This window comes from Taudactylus pleione, unplaced genomic scaffold (genome assembly GCF_031769625.1).
Source record: "Taudactylus pleione unplaced genomic scaffold, aTauple2 ptg000354l, whole genome shotgun sequence".
Classification (NCBI taxonomy): Eukaryota; Metazoa; Chordata; class Amphibia; order Anura; family Myobatrachidae; genus Taudactylus; species Taudactylus pleione.
This window is the reverse complement of record NW_028284755.1, coordinates 2986061-3010933: the sequence shown is the minus strand read 5'-3', so window position 1 is coordinate 3010933 and position 24873 is coordinate 2986061. Positions and strand designations below refer to the sequence as shown.

Sequence of the window (24873 nt, the reverse complement as noted above, 5' to 3'; positions counted from 1 at the left end):
CCTACCTGCCGAGTGGAATTATCCCATTGGAGACCAAGAACTCCTGGCGATTAAGCTGGCGCTAGAGGAATGGCGTTATATGCTTGAAGGAGGCTCGTACCCTATTTCAGTCTTCACTGACCATAAAAATCTGCTTTACTTACAGACAGCCCGATGTTTAAATTCCAGAAAGTCCAGAAGGGCGCTGTTTTTCTCACGATTCGATTTTAAACTTTCCTCAGAATTCTAAGGCTGATGCCTTATCTTGCTCCCTGGATTCTACAGGGAAATATACAAGAACCTCCTCCTCCAATTCTGGAGCCCACATTCTTTACCTCTACCAGACTCTCGTCAGATCCTCCTCGGGGAAAGACCTTCGTGGCCCCGGATCTTCGTAAAAAGCTATTACATTGGGCTCACGCTTCCCGATTTTCTAGATATACTGGGGTAGAGAAGACTGTCAAATTCATTCAACGTTCTCATATTGGTGGCCTACGTTAAGACTGCTGTCAAAGATTTTGTTGCTTCCTGCGTCAAATGTGCTCAACATAAAATCTCTAGAAGAACATCTGCTGGTCTATTATATCCGTTGACTGTTCCTCGACAGCCCTGGTCCCATTTATCCATGGACTTTATTATGGACTTGCCCCCATCACAAGGCCACAATACCATATGGGTAATTGTCGACAGATTCTCTAAGATGTCTCATTTTGTGCCTTTAACAGGTTTGCTTTCAGCGTCCCAGCTTGCACAGCTCTTCATTAAGGAAATTTTCCGTTTGCACAGTCTGCCTCAAGATATTGTCTCCGACAGAGGAGTCCAGTTCGTGGCCAAGTTTTGGAGGTTCCTGTGTTCAGCCCTGCAAGTGAAACTTAAATACTCTACGGCCTATCACCCTCAGACTAACGGGCAGACAGAGGGGGTGAACCAAGACCTTGAACAGTTCCTGCGTCTCTTTATTTCATCTTCACAAGACGATTGGTTGGAACTACTTCCTTGGGCCAAGTTTGCTCATAATGATCGTTATCACTCCACCACTGAGAACACACCCTTTTATACTGTGTATGGTCAACATCCTCGCATACCTGAGTTCCCACTGGTACCAACTATTGATGTACAAGCTGTTAAAGATACCCTCCAGCATCTGACGGCTATCTGGGACAAGGTCCATTTTTCATTGATGAAGGCCTCCATACGTTACAAAAACTTTGCTGAACGTAAGAGACGAGCCGCCCCGAAGTTCCAACCTGGGGATAGAGTGTGGTTGTCTACCCGAAATCTTAGACTTCGCATCCCATCTATGAAGTTCGCTCCTCGATTTATCGGTCCATTTTCAGTGGAAAAGGTTATCAACCCAGTGGCTGTTAAGTTGAAGTTACCTCCTGTCTTACGAATCCCTAATTTGTTCCACGTGTTTCTTCTGAAACCTTTAGTTTAAATAAATTTCAAAGAGCTCTCCCTAAGACACCTAGTATCCACACTCAGAGTGGACAGGAATTCAAGATCCAAAAGATTCTGGATTCCCACTGCCGCTATGGACGACTCCAATACCTCATTGACTGGGACTATGGCCCAGAAGAAAGAACTTGGATTTTCGCTACTGACGTCCATGCCCCTGCTCTTTTGAAAGCCTTCCAGTTACATACTGTACATATACAACACTTGACCCCACATGTTAAAAGTCTGCTGAAATGGCAAAATCAGTGGCATAACGTGGGGTGTCGAGCAGGGTGCGTGCCCTAGGTGCAGTCAGGTACGGTGGCTCAGGGAGCGCTGCCGGCCACTGGCCACAGTCCAGGGCACGTGTGGTCCGCGTTGGCACTATACACTAAATCAAACACACCACCGGCATTGGCGGTGTGTTTGTTTTAACACTGCAGCCACTAAGAGTCAGACTAACTCTTATTGGCTGCTGCACTCAGCCCCGGAGCTGGGCTGGAGCTCACGTATGAGTTTCGGCTTCCGCACTGGGTGAAGGGAGAGACGTCATGATGTCACGTCTCCCACAGTGCTGAGCGGGCGGGAGCAGCGGACAGCTTCGGCGGGCACAGGAGCAGGGATTCCGGTAAGTAAATAATGTGCTGTGTGTGTGTGTCTGTCTTATGTGTAAAAGACACAACTGCTAGGGGCATTGCATAGGGGGCACTATATAAGGGGCACTACTGGGGGCACTGTATATTGGGAACTATATATTGGGCACTACTGGGGGCACTGCATAATGGGTACTACTGGTGGCACTATATAAGGGGCACTAATGTGGGCACTATATATTGGGCATTAATGGGGCACTATATATTTGGCACTACTGGGGGAACTATATATTGGGCACTACTGGGGGACACTGTATAAGGGGCACTACTGGGGGCACTATATAAGGGTACTACTGGGGAACTGTATAAGGGGCACTAATGGGGGAACTATATATTGGGCACTACTGGGGGCACTATATATTGGGCACTACTAGGGCACTGTATAAGGGGCACTACTGGGGGCACTGTATAAGTACTACTGTGGGCACTATATATTGGGCACTGCATAAGTGGCACTATATAAGGGGCACTACTGGGGTCACTGTATATTGGGCACTACTGGGGCCACTGCATAAGGGGCACTGTATATTGGGCACTACCGGGGGCACTGTATATTGGGCACTACTCGGGGCACTGTATAAGTTGCACTATATATTGGGCACTGTATAAGGGGCACTACTGGGGCACTGCTTAAGGGGCATTAATGGGGGCACTGCATAATGGGCACTACAACAGTGGGCATTGCATAAGGGGTGCTACTACTGGGGCACTGCATAAGTGGCACTACTACAGAGGGCATTGCATAAGGGGCACTGCTACTGGGGACATTGCATAAGGGACACTACTACAGTAGGCATTGCATGAGGGGCACTACTACTGGGGGCATTGCATAAGGGGCACTACTACTGGGGGCACTGCTTAAGGGGCACTACTGGGGCACTGTGCACTACAACAGCGGGAATTGCATAAGGGGCACTACTACTGGGGCACTGCATAAGAGGCACTACTACAGAGGGCATTGCATAAAGGGCACTGCTACTGGGGACATTGCATAAGGGGCACTACTACAGTAGGCATTTCATGAGGGGCACTACTACTGGGGGCACTGCATAAGGGGAACTACTACTGGGGACACTGCATAAGGGGCACTACTACTGGGGGCACTAAGGTGCATATGGAATGGAAAGGAATGTTCCCAGAGTGACGAGAAATGGTGGTGTGTCATGTTGACATGCCCCCATTTTCAGTGACCACGCCCCTTGTGGTGTGTGACCGGGCCCACTTTTTCTGCGCACGTCTGTGGCTCACATACATAGGTGGGGGAGGCTCCATTTTTCATCTTGCCCTGGGCTCCAAATACCCAAGTTATGCCACTGGGCAAAATACATAATATGCAACACAAAGAGAGGCAAACTAAAAGTCAGGGAGTTTACCATGTTTTAGACACACGCATTCTACACTTATGGGTTTAGATGAGAAAAAGTGAAATTGAAGTTACTTGAGAAATGTATGGTGTTTAGTAGTATAAATGAATGTTTTCAAACACTTTCTACACCACCAAACAGGAGACATTCCTGGAGGGACAAATGCTCTGCACCTTGACTTCCATCTTAATTTTTGCAGGACATCATCTGTGGTGAAACACCTTGGTTAAGTAGTTCACACCAGGTGAGGCGACATATTATTTAAATCAAGAAACAGATCATTTGGTCCATTTGATCATTTGATTGGAGAGGGTCTTGATTGTGACTAGGACTTTGGCCAGGTAGCGGGAGAAGGTGGCTTGTGATATTCCAACCACCCTTACAGTCACTGACTGAAATTTCCCAGTAGCAAAAAATTGCAAAGCAGCCAGCAGTTTGTGTAGGCCTGATATGGCTTCTGACCATGCAGTGTCTGGCTCAAGGTGACTTTTAAGTTTTAACAAGGTCATACAGGTGATTAAGTTGTTGCGGTTGTGGCGGAACATCTGGATGACCTCGTCATCAGACACTGCATTGAGATTTAACCGCCCACGGAAGAGCCTAGGCCTACATAGGCTCTGCAGCACCTCTACTTGCTGGTTCCTCTGTTCTGTTTCTTTCACCTGGGCCCTTTGAGTCAGCTGGTGCAATCCAAAGGAAAGAAGTGCCTGTGCCCACATGACAGAAAAGCCTGCCTAAGACATGTTTGAAATCACAGATGGTGTTGCAGCTGAGTAGGGCACCTTTTATAAGCAACATGATTGAGACTGTCCTAATTGAAATGGTTTGCACATGCAAATATGCCACAGATTTGGTAGTCTATTCATTTTGTGCATTGCGTTGCGATTTTTGTGCGAGATCGGTTGTGTTGTTCAATACAATTCTTAGTGAATTCGTAATTTGCATTGATGACAATGTTAATCATACAATGCTTGGTCCAATGGTGATTTGCTGTGATGTGGAATGCGAAGTCGTGTTTGCCATGCCAAAACCATGCATGTAAATTCCATATTTCCCTATTTGCAAACTCACGGCTTTATCACTGAAAATCACCAAATTACCCCAACACCATTCTTAGCAAATTTCTATCTTTGGCGGGATGCGATCAATATCCAGACCATGGGGATTTCAGCGTTCAGAATACTGGAGATCAGAATCCCGACACCAGTCAGAATCCCTAATGCCGGAATCCAGAAGGTAAGTATCGGGGTTATGGGGAGGGTTAGGGTTAGGCACTAGGGGGAGGGTTAGGGTTAGGCACTAAGGGGGGAGGGTTAGGTTCAGATATAGCAGGGTTCCTGTACACACCAGCGGATGCCTTACAACTATGAACAGCCCAGTTACTTAATCAATGAAGTGGTTTATTGGTGTTACACAGTGTACAGCCGTACTCACTGTTATACACACTCTGGTCATGCAGTGAAGCTTGAGCAGAGCGGGATGTCATACAGCTCACAGCCAGTGAGTGTTTGCAGTTTGCGGGTAGCAGTACAGGATACTGGAACACTTTGGATGCAGATAATCAAAGGTCTCTCCAGAGCTAAGTGGAACACTAGTGTTCATTCTAGTACCCTGCACATAATGATTGAGGAGGGCATATTTTAATTTTGAAGGGCAACATTTTAGACATGATGTATCACTGCAGCTACTGTAGCTGTAGCAAGACATCTTGTGTACAATTTTGCCCTTCAAAATTTAAATATGCCCTCCTCACTGATTGCGTGCAGGGTGCTAGAATGAACACTAGAAGACTACTGTCTCACACTGTGGCAATTTAACACAAGATGGCGCCCTGCATACGCAATACTTAGGTCGGTGGCCATCTTGGAACAGGAAATGAAGTTTCCCTAGAAGAATATGGAGTCTGCACAGTAGCACACTCAACTTTTAACAAGAATCACCAGAATTATCACTTACATTTTATGACTGAAATAACGCCAAGGCAGCTGGCCAATACTCATTCATTCAGCAATAGTGGCCTGGAGAGGTAAAGGTCAACTGGATTTGTCAGGCCAGAGGGCCTGATTCAGAGATGTACGCAAATGGCACCGCAGCTGCATGTTTATACGCAGCAGCTGGGCGAAAAATGTGCATATGTCGCAGCTACCATAACTTATATTGAGACTCCCACCTGCGGCTTCTCAGATCCATCGCTTGTATACAAAGACGCAAACATTGGTTAGACATTGGTTGATCATCAAACTTCTGAGTAATCCTATGGTTACTCAGAATGGCAGTCGTAAGTGAGACGCCGGAGTCTACTCAACTGGATTGCAGTTGCAGACAAAACGTCCGGTCGCAACATGCCTGCGTTTGAGTCACCACCTCACTATTACCTACCACAATCGGTCCCTGCCTGTTAATCAGTTTGCAAATAAATCCTCACCGAGACGCCCTTCGCATTACCCTCGCGGCACATTCACAGAGCAACTTAAATTCATCCGCAGTATAAAAAACATTGCCCAACAGCGTAAACATGGGCAGAACGTACGTCTCCGAATCTCTCCCAGAGTGATGGGATACGCGTATATATGTGAAAGGGCAACAGTTTCAGATGGTATAATGGTGAACAAGCAAGGGGGGTAGACACATTATATATATATATATATAAATATATATATAATGTGTCTGTGTGCACGTGTGTTTATATATAAACACACGTATAATTCTACAAATCACACATGCTCTGCATTCACATACTGCAATCATTTGTCAAGCCGGTCAACTACATCAAAGTTCCCTTCTGGCCAGTCCCTACACACCTATAACACACCTTGAAAATGGAAAGAGGAAGACTGAAAGATAACATTAGACTACTACAGATTTATATACAGTGGGGAACTACTGGGAGTGTACAGGGTGTAGCCACTAACTCCCTCCAGGACACCCACCTAGCTCTGATTGCATATTCTTAAAAGGGGATGTAGTCAGCATCCCGCCTGACGTGATCCCGAAGGTCTAAATACTGGCACTGTAATCCAACAGCAGTCGGGATCCCGGCTCCAGAATACCGACCGCTGGCATCCCGAAGGTAAGTATCGAGGGTTAGGTTTAGGCACTAGGGGGATTAGGGTTAGGCAGTAGGGAGGTGGATTAGGTTTGGAGTGTGAGGAGGGGGAGGTTAGGTTCAGGCACCGGGGAGGGAGGGTTAGGGGTGAGGGTTAGTGTTAGAGAACTTACCTTTCGGGATTGTGACTATCGGGATGCCGCCGTCTGTATTTTGACAGCTGGGATCCCATACCCAACCCCTTAAAAGAGGCGCCTTACTCTACTCTGAAAAAACATTAGACGCTAGAGTATCATCTTTACGCCCCTACAGATTCTTTCTCTGGGGCCTGGCAATGCATTCTTACATCTGTGGGTAAAGATCCATAGAATATTCTCTGAGCAATTATGGTAGATTAAAAGTATTACAAAATGCATTGGACTAACATATTGCTATTTGTAAGACATTAAAAAATATTAATGAAAACGGAAAACCCAAACCCCACAAATAAATATCAGTAAATCCATCAATAGATGGCATCCCCAAATTAGTTATTTTTGTATATTTATCCAGGCTAGAAGCTCATTTGCAAAATGTATATATAGACAAATAGAAGGCAATTAAGTTCTGTATGATGTTACAGCGTGCAATGTATGGCAGTTGAAGGTAAAATGAGAGATGTTATTAGAAGTAAACGCCGTTCCAATGGCACATCACATAAATCAATCCAACATCACCTGGAATTGATTTGCCCCCACAATCGGTTGATGTGATAGAACATGTATAATGGCAATAAAAATACAATTGTTGCCAGGTATAATAAAGCCAGTAAGTTATTCTTAACAAGAGGAAACAAGTCATTAACACTTTTGAATCAAATGTGTTTTATTGAATTTTTTTTGTATTCAAGAACAGATAGTACAATCATTAAAGTGGAATGCTCAGAAACAACATGAGTACACTATAATCAAGTTGTACAATACACAACATACATGGTATGGTATTCCTGTAAAGACTTTATTCCAAACAGCTACAATCTACAAATCAGAAATGTGTAATATGTACATGGTGAAAATGTTTTACCACTAAAGCAGCCATGGCCATCTTTTTTTTTGAAAGCTAGAGGGCCACTTTATGCAATGTAATGTATGTTTGAAAATTATACACAATACTATGAAAATGAGAGTGTGTATATATAAAACATATTATAGCATGGTTGCAAAAGATAGACCTCCCCCCCAAAGCTGTAGAGAAACACAGAAACGACCACTCTCTTTTTCTTGATGCAATAGGAAGAGAGGGAAATAAAGTAGAAAAAAAATGACATTTTGCAAAAGTTCCCCACTTCTACACCACGTGACCCTCCCTCCTCAAGGAACAAAAATAGTCCCTAGCTCTGACAAAAATATCCCTCCGCCTGAAACTTGGGACTCTCTACCTACTCTGGTGAAAAGCCATTTGCCCAACTCGCGCCGAGAAGACTGAGTACCTGCCGGCCGCAAGTGGTCGGGCTGAGGTCGGTGGGGGTGGCGAGGCAGTACGGCGAAGCCGCTGTAGGGGTGATGTGGCGCGGGACTATATTGCCGGCGGAAGGATACGAGCAGCAGCAACAGCGGCGGAGGGATACGCAGAGCCTCCTCGCTGACTCTTCGCAGGGAAGCCATGATGGGAGCCTGAACGTGCAGCGGCGGAGACATGAGACGCGGCAGGCGGGCTCCTGCACCGACCAGACCGGTCCTCCCTTCACCGGCCGTCTAACGGTCCAGCGGCCAGGAGCAGCCGCGAGAGACAGGGAGCATCGGCCCGGGACACACGGCTTCTCCGCGGGCAGGATCAGCAGAGCGAGCCCGGGCAGGGTGGAGGAAGCACCCGGGAGGCGCCCGTGTACCCCGAACTGCACAGAGGACGGGGCTGTCATTGCTGGGTACCCCGGGACTCCATCCCTGTGAGCGGCCCAGAGCAGAAGGCCGCATCCCCCCCACTTGCCCCCTTTTCCCTCCCGGCCATACTCTGGCCTCCCCAGGCAGCCCCCGGAGCAGCAGCACCAGGAGGAGGAGAAGGGGGCGGAGAGGGGACCTGAGCGGCCGGGCAGAGGAGGCAGATCACGGAGCCGGGGCTGCTGCTGCCGCCCCCCACCAGCAGCAGCACCTCTCAGCCCCCCTCTCCTCCTTCTTCCCCACCCCCAGGCTCCCCGACATGACCGCCATCATCAAGGAGTTCGTCAGCAGGAACAAAAGGCGATACCAGGAGGATGGCTTCGACTTGGACTTGACCTGTATCCCTTTATGTGGCTCTATCTGTGTCCTCTTCCCCCCCCCCCCCCATCCGTCTCATGCCCAGCTTGAGGCAACTACAGGGTTTGCTGCTAGGCACCCTTACACCAAGGGCATGGGGGTACCTGGGATGGGGTGTTGGGGAAGTGCCCAGGGCAGAGTTGGAGATCGTTGTTACTATTGGGAAAACACATTGGTTGAATTATTTAAGTTCTTTTTCCTCCCCTTCCCATGAATTCTAGTAATTGGATCCATCTTGGACTTGTCATCCTCTAGCATGGCTCTAGGATCAGATGCAGAGTATGTATAAAGGCCAATGGTTTTGCCAACTATTAACAGTCAAGTAACAATGGATTGTAAAGTACTGTGCTTGCTAGGATCATGTATATAACCTGGTATGTATCTAAGGAGCGCTGTCTGTCATAGAGGGGTAAATGTCAGTCATTTGTTGCATACGACTCTTTAGATGGTAATCTTAATCATTGGATTGCACTTGAGCCAATGGACCTGTATAAGTATTGTAGGTATTTCAAGATGGTCTTCCCCACCACCAGTGTTAGAGATCTTAGTTTTTGAACTGTTGTAGTTTAGCCTCTGAGGCTCCTTGCACATAGCCAGAATTAATCTTTTGGAATTATGAGGCTTTTTGATGCCATTTTTATTTGCTAGTTGTATGACATGGTCTGATTATGGGACATTTTGATACTTATACTGTGTTTTGTATCATGCAGTGATTGCATGTACGCTTTTTATGTGCATGTCTCCTGTTGCAGAGCATTTTGATGTTTTATTCTGTGTGCAAAGTCTGCATTAGCTAAATTGAGTCTTAAGTCAAACCCAGTTTTTCATGTCACATGCTTTTGCAATATTATGTCAGCAATTGGTTTCTTTTCTGAATAACCTACTCGTTTGGTGATATGTCATCCTGTATCATCTGACATGCAACTTTAATCTCATCCTTCAATCTTCTAATGACCATTGAAAATAAAACTAACAATGCCCCAAATCTTAGTGTGAAAACCTATTGGTACCTCCAGGTTTTAGGTTTTTAAATATTTGAAACATTTGGCCATGAAACAATAATTGACGACCAGTGCAAATCTTTTATGCATCTCGGAAATAAATATTCCTGTATTGCCAGTCAGTGTTGGTGATTTAGATTTATCCTGGCCTGCTTGCCACAACTGTGGCTCTGTGTCCAGGGTGCCATAGAATCTGAATAATGGTACACATCAGGTGGTGTGTGCAGGGTCCCATGGAGTCCGATTAATGGGACATGTCAGGAAGTACCATTAAGAGTCAGCCTGCCCTGAATTACAGTACATGAATCCAGACACCTATAATATAGTGGTAAGCGCTAACCTTTTTCCTTAATTGAAACTGGTAAGCTTCATCCCTTTTCTAGCATAAAATCATATGCATGCTATCTTTTCTCCTATTATATAACCTTTTTAATTGCCCTCTTTAATATCAGTTTGGATACGTTTTTCTCCATAAGTGGTGGGTTGAGATGCGAATAATTTTAGAAATGTTTTTTAGTGTCCATCTGTATAGGTTATTGGCTATTTCTTTCATATCATTGAAGTACAGCGAAGTATTACATTGTGTGCTTAGGCCAGAGCTCAGTCACAGATCAGATTAAAATGAAAATTAAGGTTGCACGTACAAGGATTGCATCAGACTCCTTGCAGTCATTTTTTTTTGTTCCCTTGACTGAACGAAAAGCTGGTGGACTGAAACCTTTAGTTGCTGTGAATCGAATTTAAGACCTGTTTGATTTATCAATATAACTGCTGGTTGATCAAATGCATCTGTTTTGCTCTGTAATTCTAAAGCCTATCTCTAGCATCAGTTTTAAAGCATTATTCATTTTCATCATAATGAGAATATATATATATATATATATTTTTAATCTTTCTTTTAATGTTGTTCGTGAGTGAGTTGATTGCAGATATGTTGGTGACGTCGTAGTCTGAGGTCTACTTTGTGGTGGTTTTTGCAGTGTAATAATAGCTGTGTGGATTTCATCATGCAGTTTGAGTAGAAAATGGAAATGTGGAACTTATCTTTAAATTTTTTTATTTAACATTACTCTAAGGGCGGAATTCAATTGTTTTCTCGTGCCCAATCTCCCGGCGAAAGTGACGGGAGATCGCAGTGCGAGATTTATTTGATTAGAATATCACGCCCAATGAAGTTGGGCTTAGCCACCTAAGAGTGCTGGTCGTGATCGGAAAAAGTTCCTTTTGGACGTCACTTTTTGCGCGTTTCAGCTCGCACCCCCTGGGTGGTGCGAGCTCAAATGCCAGCGCCGGCAGCTGATCGCGCCTGACAGGAAAAACAATTGAATAGCTCCATCGGGCGCATAGGTAGCTGCAAACTAATTCCACCCTTGGAAGTGCTAAGATTTTAGGTCTAAAGAACTTATGTAATACTGATTCAGCTTCATGCCAAATGGCAAACACTGTTAGATGAAATTCAGTGATCTTATTAAAATAGGTGTTTGGGGGTATTGTTTTTGCAACAGCAAATGTGGATTGAATTAACTGTATTTTTTGTACTTTTATCATCCTGAAGATATGTTGCTTTAGCATTCACATTTTTTGCTGTATTCCTCAAGGGCACAAGTCTTTCCTCTATAGAAATGCTCATGTGGCTTATTAGTCCTGCATGAGTTTGTAAAACCCCCCCCCCAAAAAACAAAAAGAAAACTAATACAGATGGTGTTGACTCTATACAGACCTCTGTATAGAAGTATTTCTTTAGCTGTAACATGTGTGATGAAAGGCTGCTGGCATTGTATACGCGGCTCAACTGGTAAAGAATATCATGTTGGTTTTACTTGCTGCTACATCATTAGATGTGTCCGAGTAAATGTAAATCCACCAAACTGTGTAATGTATTCTCCATTAAATAGGAGACTACAAGCCTGTCGCTCACATTTTTCCACTGCAGGATTTAGTTATGTGACCGCCGGTCACAATACTGACTGCTGAATGCTGGCAAAGGATTCATGATAGGTGTCAAAATACCGATGCCTATCCTAATCCCGACGCCGGAATCCAGGAGGACACATGGCCTAACGAGGTAAGTAGGGGCCGCGTGTCCTCTTAGCTGCGGGGGAGCTTAGGTTTAGGGCAGTTAGTGTTAGTTTTTTTTTTGGGGGGGGGGCTTAGTATTAGGCACCCACACTGGGGAGGGCTTTGGCTAGGCACCCCCCCACCCCCCCTGGAGGGTTGGGTTTAGGAAACGGTAAGGGGGGGGGGGGTTAGGTACCACTAAGGGAGGGTTGGGGGGGACAGGGGAGGTTAGAGTACTTACCTGCCTCTGTCAGGATCTTCATCCTGTCGGGCAGCCGCTGTCGGGATTTGAACCTGCGGCTAAACAGCTGCCTACATTTCAATCCCATTCCGTCTACCACACCCAGAGACCTGAAGCTTCACTCTGCTAAGCAGCTCTTTTAAATATGGCAGATGTCAATGAAATCTGTCCAGAAATGTTAGGGACATCACATCCTCCTTCTAAGTGCACCTTGCTGCTGTTTATTACTTTGTGGTTTACTAGGGTTTATAATGCTAGGGACTTGCTTGTAATCAAATCAGAAACCATACCCACTACCATTTTTATTACTGTTATGATCGTGTCCAGTTTGCATGTCATATTCCTGAATGCATTGTGGCATTTTTGCTGTTACCATGGCTAAACGCTTTGGGGGACCCAGCAAGGGGGGACGCTTTGTCATACACTAGTTGCAAACCTCCTGACATCTTCTGATCTAGCATTTGTAAAGCATAAGTTTGAAATTGCAGTTTTTTTGAGGCCTCATTGCAAGAATAACTATTTCCTTGTATTGTACAGAGCTGGAGAATGTTTGTGCCATATAAGTATTTATTTCCATTTGTGGCCTTCCTCTTACTGTTTGTCAAACATTGAAGCCCTTGCTTATGACTCATTTATTTACTCTCATGACGTGAGCGGCCATGTCTGTAGTATTTTGTTTGGACACTTTGATAACCGTAAAAGTTTTAGGTCTTGTTGCCTTGTATTCAGTTGTAGAAAGATTGTTTCTGTACCTAAATGGAAGTACTGCTATTCAGCGATTTCGAGTTATGTATAGGATTCAGGATAGTTTTGTGACTGATCTTGTGTAACAGAGTTATTGTCTTTGTTTTTTTTTTTTTTTTTTTTTGAATTGTCCAAAAAAAGGTAGCATTGCTCTCCATTACTAAAGACCCGTGACGTGCCAGATCATAAAATAGTTACATGTTAATTCTAGTTTTCTAGCTCGGACAGCTTGCTACCAGTGTGTTTTTAAAAAAAACTGCTTAACGTAAAGTAAATTTGCTGAAATCATGAATAATAGGGCAGGTTTTTTCCTTTCACCTGATCAGCTGCATTCTTCATACTGGAATACACAGCCTTCATGTTTCTCACTTTTCAGGTTTTTTGGAACATATTCTAAAGGCTATTTCCAGTATGTGTTGTGTAGTCTTTAAGTACGCTTATGTTTTGCTGGCTAGTTTGGCAGGGCCTAAACAAGGAAAAAAAACTGTAAATCTCCATTTTACGTTAAATTATGTCGAATAATGGACATTTTGCTTAAAAATCTTACAAGAGGAGATATATATATAATTTTTGACAGTTGGTTCTCTAATGCCGCACATCCACTAGGCGGCGGCACGACAGTTCAGTTGCAACATTGTAATCGTACCGTTGTTGCTGTTCCCCTGCAGTGCCTACACTGAACGATTAATCGTTCAGTGTAGGCACATCAATCATCTCTGAACATGGGCAATCTCTCCTTATCGGCAGATTGACCAGCATGTTCAGTAGATAATTGATGTCGGATAGGACCAGCGGGAGCGTGCATCGCTGGTCGTTTCCGACACAATAGTGCCTGATTTGTGCACGATTACTGCGTGATTGTGATGTCGTAATCGTGCATTCACTCAGTAACATCACGTAGTGGATATGCGGCTTAAGTTTTTTAATTTTTTTTTTTTTTTTTAGCTCCTTTGTGTTTCTCTATAAATAATGTTGGTCAGTGCAAGTTCCTCATTGATGTTTAGCAAAAATATGAATGTAGCCAGAGGCAATTTAATTGCTCTACATACAAGTCTCTAGAAAGGTTGCAATTGTTGCATGTTTGACTATATAGTCCGTTTAGTAGAATAGCCTTGGCCTTCTTTATGTTCCATTATCGTCTTTAGAGTGATACTCAGTATCTAAAAGGCATAATATGGGTCTGATATATTGCCACAAAGATGGAGTAGTACTACTTCTTACTACTTATTAGTGTGTGGTTTGTTTGTTTGTTTGTTTTTTTTCTTGGTGGTCTGACTTTTTTTTTTTTAATTGAATAGCACTACAGTTTATGTGGCTGCTCCCAGTCACTATACCCAATCTGCAGCCATGTACATTCCCCCTCCCCCATAATTGCGCTGTTGGCTGACTAAGCAGTTTGAGTTTGATGCTATCCTCTTTCAGGAAACTGGAATCTGGTTGTAATTTGATGGTTATCTTACAGAAGGTTCCCACCATCTATTAACTATTACTTATTACATGGGGTATGGAAGGTTTTTTTTTTTTTCTTTCAAGTGTTACTAATCTGGTTAAATTATTGCTGACTGCATCTGTTGGTGTATGGGCACTCTTGTTTAGTATGATATATTCACTATGTGGCAACAAAACTGCTTCTTAAGGCCGATTTGGCTGTTGTACGTTTGGATAGGCAGCATGTACAGTCTTTATATGCTCATGCATGTTTCTGTCAGATTTGACTGGATGTGTTGCTGAATCTGATTCTTGGGCCGGTCTGCCTGGTATGTCTGTGTGTGGACACTTTAGTTCATTATTATCAAACACTTTGAGCAGACTGCAGATTGATGGGTCAGTAATGCCAAAGTAATGTAATTTATCTGGTTTGGTAAATTGGATATGCAGACTGTATGTCCTTGCATTTCTCCATAAAAATCAATGGTGACATCTGTCCTGTTAACCTGATAGCATAAGGGAATGGAGAGAATAAGGAACCAGTCACTTATCTGCTTATTGTTTGGACAGATTAGTTTAGTTCTGGTTCATGCGTGAGTAGTTCAGTTTTTGGATTGTTTTTTCTTATTTTCCAACCTTGTTCTTGGAAAATACCACTTTGTAGCTATGGCCCATCAATGTCCACATCTGGTAATGATCATGAACATTTATTCCTATAATTCCTGAGTGGTGTTATTTTGAGGCAATTGGTTGTAATTTTTATCTTCAATTTCCTTGTATTTAGTCTACATCTACTAGTAGTGGCTTATCAATGTCTGCAATAGACAAGCAAGTATCAGTTTGTAATTCCTAAGAGGTGTATGTATGTACGTACGTACAGGTTGAGTCTCCCATATCCAAAATGCTTGGGACCGGAAGTATTTTGGATGTCAGATTTTTCCGTATTTTGGAATATTTGCATACCATAATGAGATCTAGTCTAAACCCAGAATACTTTTTTTTTTGATTCATATACACCGTATACACATAGCCTGAAGGTAATTTTATACAATATTTTGAATAATTTTGTGCATCAAACAGTTTGTCTACATACACGAAATTCATTTGTTTCATATACACCTTATACACAGCCTGAAGAGAAGATCATTTTATACAATATTTTTAATTATGTTGTGCATTAAACAAAGTTTGTGTACATTGAGCCATCAGAAAGCAAAGGTGTCTCTATCTCAGTCACGCTCCAAAAATTCTGTATTTCGGAATATTTGGATATGGGAGACTCAACCTGTATTTGAAGAGACTGTCCACTCGAACTCTTTTTCTCTAATACGTTTGCTATTTTGTCTGAGAGCATCTCTTTATGGCTATAGGCTTTCCAGTTGGAAGGACTTTGAACGTTTTCAGACTGTCGAATGTATTGTGACATCTGATTGGATATGCCCCTTCTCTCACATACAGTGCCTTGCAAAAGTTTTCACCACCACTCCCTTGGCTTTTTACCTTTATTGTTACATTGCAACCTGTAATTTATTTATTTTAATCTGAATTTTATGTAATGGATCTGCACAAAATAGTCTAGTTTGGTGAAGTGAAATTAGAAAAATATATATATAAAAAAAAAGAATCTTTATAAATAAAATTCTGAATATTGGCATGTGCATATGTAATCACCACCTGTGCTGTGAAGCCCCTCTAAAAGTTCTGGTGCAACCAATTACCTTCAGAAGTCACTTAATTAGTGAAATGGTCCCCTGTGTGAAATCTAAGTGTCTCGTGATCTGTCAGTATAAACACACCTTTTCTGAAAGGCTCCAGAGGCTGCAACACCACTTAAGCAAGAGGCATCACACCATGAAGACCAAGGAGCTCTCCAAACAAGTCAGGGACAAAGTTGTTGAGAAGTACAATTCTGGGTTGGGTTATAAAACAAATATCCAAATCTTTGATGATCCCCCCCCCGGAGCACCATCAAATGGATTGAACATGGTACCACAACAAATCTGCCAAGAGAGGGTTGCCCACCAAAACTCAGACCGGGCAAGGAGGGCATTAATCAGAGAGGCAGCACCGAGACCAAAGGTAACCCTGAAGGAGCTGCAGAATTCCACAGCAGAGACTGGTGTATCTGTGCATGTGACCACAATAAGCCGTACACTCCATCGAGCTGGGCTTTATGGAAGAGTGGCCAGAAAAAAGCCATTACTTAGTGATAAAAATAAGAAGACCCGATTTTTGAGTTTGCCAAAAGGCATGTGGGCCACTCCCCAAATGTATGGAGGAAGGTGCTCTGGTCAGATGAGACTAAAATTTTACTTTTCGGCCACCAAGAAAAACGCTATGTCTGGCGCAAACTCAACACCATCCCCACAGTGAAACGTGGTAGCAGCATCATGCTGTGGGGATGTTTTTCAGCAGCAGGGACTGGGAAACTGATTCGAGTCGAGGGAAAGATGGATGGTGCTAAATACAGGGATATTTTTTTTAGCAAAACCTGTTTCAGTCTGCCTGTGATTTGAGACTGGGATGCAGGTTCACCTTCCAGCAGGACAATGACCCGAAGCATACTGCTAAAGCCACACTCGAGTGGTTTAAGGGGAAACATTTAAATGTGTTGGAATGGCCTAGTCAAAGCCCAGATCTCAATCCAATTGAGAATCTGTGGTCAGACTTGAAGATTGCTGTTCACAAATGGGAAGCATCCAACATGAAGGAGCTGGAACAGTTTTTTGCCTTGAGGAATGGGCAAAAATCCCTGTGGCAAGATGTGACAAGCTCATAGAGACTTATCCAAAGCGACTTGCAACTGTAATTGACGCAAAAGGTGGCTCGACAAAGTACTGACTTTAGGGGGGTGAATAGTTATGCACTCTGAGGTTTTCTGTTATGTTGTCCTAAATATTGTTTGATTCACAATATAAAAAAACACAACTTAACAGTTGTAGGCATGGTCTGTGAATGAAATGATGCACTCCTTCAAACAATCCATTTTAAGTCCAGGTTGTGAGGCAACAAAACATGACAAATGCAAAGGGGGTGAATACCTTTGCAATGCACTGTACATAAATTTTTCGCTAATCATATACAGAGATGCGGTAATCAGAAGTCCTTTGTTTTGGCTTCACCTTTGTCCAGACGAAAAAAAACATAGGTTTTTTTCCTGTGGATCAGTCCCTTTCACACACAACCGTTTTGTGCCGCGTGTAATGTTATTGTCGTGTGTTTAAATCTCCTGTTTAATCTTTCAAACTGAAACTGTGTACGGCAGCAGTCCTAGTCAGTGGTTATCACGTCCATAACACAGCGACTGTGCCGCTTACCACTGAAGTTAAATGGTAAAAAAGTCCAGTTTTTATTTTTCTCACACGTTTTTGTCCTGGCAGAAAAAAACTCCGTTTTTTTTTTTCCCTGTGGATCAGTCCCTTTCACATACAAAGCTTTTGTGCCGCGTGTAAATAATCTTTTAACAGTGAAACCTGTGGACGGCAGCCGTCCTAGTCCGTGGTTATCACGGCTGTAATACGGCGACCATGCAGTGTTCGTGCAGTATGGAAGCCCTAATATATCTGTAACATCCCCTGAAGTTAATTAACGGTAAAAATCCGTCCGTTTTTTTGCCAGACAAAACGTTGTGCGTTAAATAGCTCTAAGGGTAGACCTTTTTATATTTGCAATAAATATAGGTTATTTGTATTTTGTGGTTGCTTTCATTAGTTATATGCACTATTGTTCTTGTAACAGAAAGTGCGTTAGAGTTCTAGAATGTGCAGATGCCTAATAAGTGGCATGTTGGTAAAATAACCATAACTAAATTGGTTAACCTATTTTACAGACTGTACTACTGTACAGATGTGTCCTCGTTTGTCTTTGCTGCAGTTGAACCAAATAGCCTATCCTGTCCTGTGAGACTTGTAGCATTCGGCGGCTTTTTTTTTTTTCTGTTGAAAGTGTCTAATAAGGGGCGCGGCGAGACTGTGCTGATTAATTTGATATGCAACACTAGAATATCTGTGTGCGACTGAGTATCTCAAGCAGCAGGTAAAGTGCTACTCGGTGGCCGCAGCTTTTTTCCATGCCAAGTTCCATTTACAGACTTGGTTGCACACAGTTCTAATTACGATAAAAGTGTAGAATATCAAATTAATCAGCGCAGTCTTGTGGGGCTTCCTAGTTGCGTCACTTTGCGACTTAGACACACTTTCGGCAAAAAAAGACGCCCGATGCTAGCAGAGTTGCACGAGACCTGGTGGCTCACTCATGCCAAGCATAACTTGCTGCATGGTGTACTGAAGTTAGATGAGCAAGGAGAATATATATATATATATATATATATATATATATATATATATATATATATATATATATATATATAGTCCACAGCAGATACAGCGGCACTCAGGAGACTTCACAACAGGGTGAAACGTGTATTTATTTATACACGTTGTTTCACCCTGTTGTGAAGTCTCCTGAGTGCCGCTGTATCTGCTGTGGACTATACAGAGGGGAGTGATCTCCGCCTCACTGAGGGCACCTGGAGCAAGGTATTTGCCCAGCTTGGGGCTTATGGAGTGCCGGGACTTTCGTGTGTGTGTGTGTGTGTGTGTGTGTATGTATGTATGTATGTATGTATATATATATATATATATATATATATATATATATATATATATATATATATATATATATTCTGGCGAAAGTAGGTCTGAAACCAGTAATTTTACATTATCTGCATCAATCTTTTATATGTAAAAATGTGCCAGATTCAATTTCCATTTTTTTCTTCTACTTTTGCAGTATCTAGTCTCCAGCTAGCGGCCCCATGAATGTCTAAATTAAATAACATTTAGTTTAATACATTTCTCAAACCAGATTATTTATTCCTCCAGTTGCAAATGGCTAGCAGCACATGTACTTTGGATTTTATTCTTCTAATGACTGAAGTGATCAGATACCTGTGCTGGTGGAAGTTATGCCAAGGCAGGGAGCCAGTGCATCTACCAAGAGCCAGCTCTATCAGGAATATTAAAGGAGATGAAAGTGCTATGTAAGGCATAAGTAATGTGTGCTCTAGAAATAAAGCAGGAAAAGGTGGTGGTCTCTCTTTTTAAAGGAACACTTAAGTCAGAAATGCATGCAAGGAACTTGATGAGAGCTACCTATTCTTTTTCTTGCATCTTTGTTCCAATGTTTAGGTAAGAGCTGGATAAATCCTAAGGGTCAGGTAATCTAGTGCTCTCCACAACAGCTGTTGGTGTCTACATTATGAATGTTAATTGATATGGGTACACATCTTCTCTAGCCCCATAAAAGCTAATGCTAGATTTTATTAACGTTGTATTATTTTGTCCACTTCTGAGGTACTGTAGATCAATATTGCTTCTGAAGCTCTGCTGCCTAACCAGCACTGTTTCCTCTTTACCAATCACCTCTGTCAATTCCACCCAATTGGTTTAATATGCGTGTTTAGACTCAGTTTGATATATTATGATCTGATCAAAATCTACTAGTTTTTGGGCATGCTGGTGAGAGCAGTTTGAACATGACTGCAGATGATGGTTATCATCCAGTGTTTATGGTCCTACTCTGACTGCTCCAACAGGCCCCTTTCATATCTTAGCTGATCTAGCCACTCGGATAATCTATGACAGCCAGAGGGTGCAGTATATACCATACTATGAAAAAGTTTTAGGCAGGTGTGGAAAAAAATCCAGCAAAGTCAGAATCCTTTCAACAATAGAAGTTTTAATTGTTTTTTTATCAATTAACAAGATTCAAAGTGAATGAACAGAAGAGCATTCTAAATGAAATCAACATTTGGTGTGACCGCCCTTTGCCTTAAAAACAGCATCAATTCTTCTAGGTACACTTGCATAAACTCAGGGAATTTTGTAGGATTATAGTCAGGTGTATGATTAACCAATCATACCAAACAGGTGATGATAATTATCATTGTCCTATGTATGCTGAAACGCACATTAGCTGAAACAGCTGTGTAAGAGGCTTAAAACTGGGTGAGGAACAGCCAACTCTGCTACAATGGTGAGGTTGTGGATGACTGTTTCATGTCACTGGTCATACACCATGGCAATACTGAGCACAGTAACAAGACACAAGGTAGTTATACTGCATCAGGAAAGTCTCTCCCAGGCAAAGATTTCAAAGCAGACTGGAGTTTCAAGATGTGCTGTTCAAGCTCTTTTGCAGAACTACAAAGAAACGGGCAACATTGAGGACAGTAGACACAGTGGATGGCCAAAGAAACTTGGTGCATCTGATGAAAGACACATCATGCTTCCCTTTGAAATTGGAAGATGTCCAGCAGTGCCATCAGCTCAAAACTGTCAAATCAGTGGGACCCCATTTGCTGTTCTGAAAAGTCTGGCCAGAAGTGGTCTTCATGGAAGAATTGCACCTAAAAAGCCATACCTTCGACAAGGGAACAAGGCTGAGCGACTCAACTATGCGCAAAAACCTAGGAACTGGGGCGCAGAAAAATGGCAGGTGTTCCGGACTGAGGAGTCAAAATATGAAATTTGGCTGTAGCAGAAAATAGTTTGTTTGCTGGAGAGCAGTACAATAATTGTCTGCAGGGAACAGTGAAGCATGGTGGAGATTCCTTGCGAGTTTGGGGCTGCATTTGAGCAAATGGAGTGGGGATTTCGTCAGGATTAATGTTGTTTTTCAATGCTGAGAAATACAAGCAGGTACTTATCCATCATGCAATACCATCAGGGAGGTGTCTGACTGGCTCCAAATTCTGCAGCAGGACAACGACCCCAAACATACAGCCAATGTCATTAAGAACCATCTTCAGCGTAAAGAAGACAAAGGAGTCCTGGAAGTGATGATATCCTCCACATCGAGTGTGTCTGGGATTACATGAAGAGACAGAAGGATTTGAGCAAGCCTACATCCACAGAAGATCTGTGGTTATTTCTCCAAGATGTTTGGAACAACCTCCCTGCTGAGTTACTTCAAAAACTGTGCAAGTGTAAGAATTCATGCTGTTTTGAAGGCAAAGGGTGGTTACACCAAATATTGATTTGATTTGGATGTCTCTTCTGTTCATTCACTGCATTTTACTAATTGATAAAAATAAACTTAACACTTTTATTTTTGAAAGGATTCTTACTTTGCAACATTATTTCCACACCTGCCACAACTTTTGCACAGTACTGTATGCGAAGTATAGTATAATATGGCACTTCTTGCTCAAGCATATGATGTATTTCTCTGTCCAATCCTCTACATGCCTTGTGGATATTGCTGCTCTGTAAAAATTGTTTACTTCTGGGATGGTGTGAAAGATTCCAGAAGACACCAGTATTCAATGCCTCTGACCACTACAATGGTATAGTACTATGTGTTGCATGTAATTGCTGTTTCTGTAGCATGTTAATGGGTTTCAAATCATAGTAGTATATTTCTGAAACAGAATCTCATATTGAATGTATTATTTAGTTCTTGGCAGTTTGTGTACTGATTTTAATCCCTAATATTGATCAGAAACTTTGATCTGCTCATTGTGGAGTTTTGGCAATCTGAAGCTTTACATGTACTGTTGTAGTTAATGTGATACTTGCACTGAAAGCTTTCAACTATTTCTCCCCATTTATACCACAAACTTTAGAGAGTAAATTTAGACAAAATTGAATTGTCCTTTTAATGAACATGCCTTAGTTCTGTTAGGCCCCAACATACATCCTTTACCATATGTGGTACCTGTGAGACATTAGTTCAGAAGATCTAGTGCTGCCTGTTTAGTTTGGCTGGTTTGCGTAAGACATTCTGGGGAACTCTGAGTTGGGAGTAAAGCAGAAAAAAGTAAGTAACTTTGTCCCATGGCAAAACCATGTTGCACTGCAGGTGTGGAAAGAAGATTTCATATGTGCAGAGGATTGTGTTTGTGAGAGGAGTGTCTAAACGCAAATCGTATACTTTTTTTTTTATTATATTTTGTTGCGCCTAACTACAACTAATTAGACGATATTTTAAATGATTTGCCCAATTCCGAAAGATCCGAACTACATAACTTTCAAATCGTAAAGTGTGTATGTACTATGTGCTCTCCTGCTTCATTGTCCACCGCAACTTTTGGTCGCTCCTACATGCTACTTAATCTGAGGATCTCATCAACGATTTTTCGCACATCATGCAGTGTGTACGCACTACCAGACGACCAGGTGATACGCTAACGTATAGTTAAAAATGAAACGACCAAACGACGCACGATATATATCGTTTGGTCATTTCGAAGATTGCACAGTGTATGCACTATATTGTTTGTTCGGGAGTTCAAGGGAAATAGTGACGACCATCTCGGTGTTTGCTGATCGTCTAATGCAGGCATGCCAAGCTCAAAATACCATTCGGGACGAATTTCAAGGTCTAAGGCCCGTATTCAATTTGAGGCTTTTCGCCTGCTGGACTTTCAGCCTGTTTTCCAGGCTGAAAAGTATCGCGTGCGTGCCCACCCGCTATTCCCCGTATTCAATTCCACTGTAGGCGAAATCGGGAACAGGCAAGCATTTGATCGTCAAAAAAATATGGGAAATAATTGTAGGACCTCCTAAAGATGTCCAGACCTGGGGGATCACTATGGGTACCCCCGTTTTTGCCTGCAAAAGAAAGTCGGGTTTTTAAATAGCCGCTGCAGGTGTTTTTTTCCCGACTTTGCAGAAGAGCACTTAGCTTTTTTTTTCGTTTTTAAAAGTGGTCCCTTCAAATTTGGGGTACCTTTTTAAAATGGGTACTAGCATATTTTTAAGTCCCTAAATGATTTTTTTTTTTTTTAAATTCTGTCAAAAAGCACTTGCCGCTAATAGCCTATTCTACAAAACACCTGCTGCATACTTACAGAATACCCCTGAACCTATTTTTCTTTTCCTTTTTTTTTTTTTTAAACCTTGTACCACTTTTTTATTTTTTTTTCCACCCCAAAATTGAAAAAATTTTTGGGGTGTCCCGAATTTTTTTTTTTTTTACTTTTTTTTTTTTTTTTGCATCTTTTAAGGGGCCATTCCCAAGGATGCAGGCTATTTTTTTTAAAGCCTGCACCCCTAAACCCCAATTCTGCACTATTTTTCACCTGCTAAAGGCAATTGAAAATTTATCCCCGTTTTTTTCAATTGACATTTTGCACCATCTATGAAAAAAAACGGGAATTTTCGGTAAATCTGCCTGGGACCCCCCTAAAGATACCCAGACATGGGGGATCACTGTCTACCCCCATTTTTGCCTGCTAATGGAAGTCAGGGTTTGTAATAGCCACAGCAGTTGCATATTTGCGGCTATGAAGAAGGGGTGAAGAATAGCACTTAGTTTTTCTTTTTTTTGTTAAAATAATTCCTTTCAAATTTGGGCTACATGAAAATGGGGGTAAGCATATTTTTACGTCCCTACAGTTATATTAAGAAATTCTGCAAAAATGCACCTGGCGCTACTCTGCACAATGAAGAAATACCAGCCGCATACAAGAAAACCCCATAGGATTTAATTTGTCTATTTTAGAAGTGTTTTTTCGTTTTGTTTTTTTTTACCCCCCCAAAAAGTTTAATTTTTGGGGGGTTATTTTTTGGGGCGTGGGTCCCCCGGATTGCTTTGGTTGGGCTGCTTCAGGGAATCGCATTATATATACACATTATGGTGGCTCCGAACTGGCCTCGCAGTGCTTGGTTCTCAGACCTAAAAATGCTTCTCGAAACGGAGACTTGGCCGCTGCCTCTTCGTACAGACATCCTTCAACAGGGTCCTTTTCGCTACCCCACCTTACACAGACTGCGTTTGACTGCGTGGCTGAAACTGCGATCTTGAAATGGAAGGGTATTCTACGAGCGGTTATCCCTACTATGATCCGGGCTCGGAAACCTGTCACCTCGGCCCATTATTACCTAATTTGGAAGGCCTATGCCGCATGGTATGAAAGACGGGGGTTTCATACCTCGTCTTTTCGTTTGGGTCCTCTTTTGGGTTTCCTTCAGTCAGGTCTGGATGCGGGCCTTCGCTTGGGATCATTGAAGTATCCGGTTTCTGCTCTGTTTTCTTCCAATGAAATTGGCACTGTTTCCTGAGGTTCAGACCTTTTTTACAGGGAGTCCTTAGCATTCAACCGCCCTTTGTTCATCCAACGGCCCCTTGGGATCTTAGATCTTTATTTCCTTCAGTCTTCCGTATTTGAGCCGTTTGGAGACTGTTAATTTAAAATATCTTTCTTGGAAGATGGTTCTGTTGCTGGCCTTGGCAACAGCTAGGAGAGTCTCTGAGCTTGGAGCGCTGTCATGCCGCTCTCCTTAGCTAATTTTTCATGCGGATCGGGTAGTTCTCTACTAGTCCTGCATTCTTGCCTAAGGTGGCTGCTTTTTATTTGAACCAACCTATTGTGGTCCCAGTGTTGCAAGAGGATCTTTCATCCTCATGTTCCTTGGATGTGGTGCGTGCCTTATCTATCCATTTAGACCGGACTGCTTCATTGCGCAAGTTCAATTCCTTGATTGTTCTGTACAGCCATGGCCAAAAGTTGAGTATTGGTTTTCACAAAGTTTGCTGCTTCAGTATTTTTAGACCTTTTTGTCAGATGTTACTATGGTATACTGAAGTAAAATTACAAGCATTTCATAAGTGTCAAAGGCTTTTATTGACAATTACATTACATT

General features: G+C 42.5%; 1 protein-coding gene across 2 annotated transcripts in view; it reads left to right on the top strand.

The window, feature by feature from the left end:
- The first annotated feature begins 8220 nt into the window (after positions 1-8220).
- Positions 8221-24873, top strand: part of PTEN (phosphatase and tensin homolog) — an 83607-nt gene continuing 66954 nt past the window's right edge. Inside the window, exon 1 of one of the 2 annotated variants that reach the window (XM_088444325.1) lies at positions 8221-8733. In XM_088444325.1, the coding sequence (XP_088300451.1) occupies positions 8655-8733 (79 nt within the window). In that variant the 5' untranslated portion in view covers positions 8221-8654. The remainder of the gene's footprint in view (positions 8734-24873) is intronic. The other variant, XM_088444324.1, reaches the window with a different exon arrangement.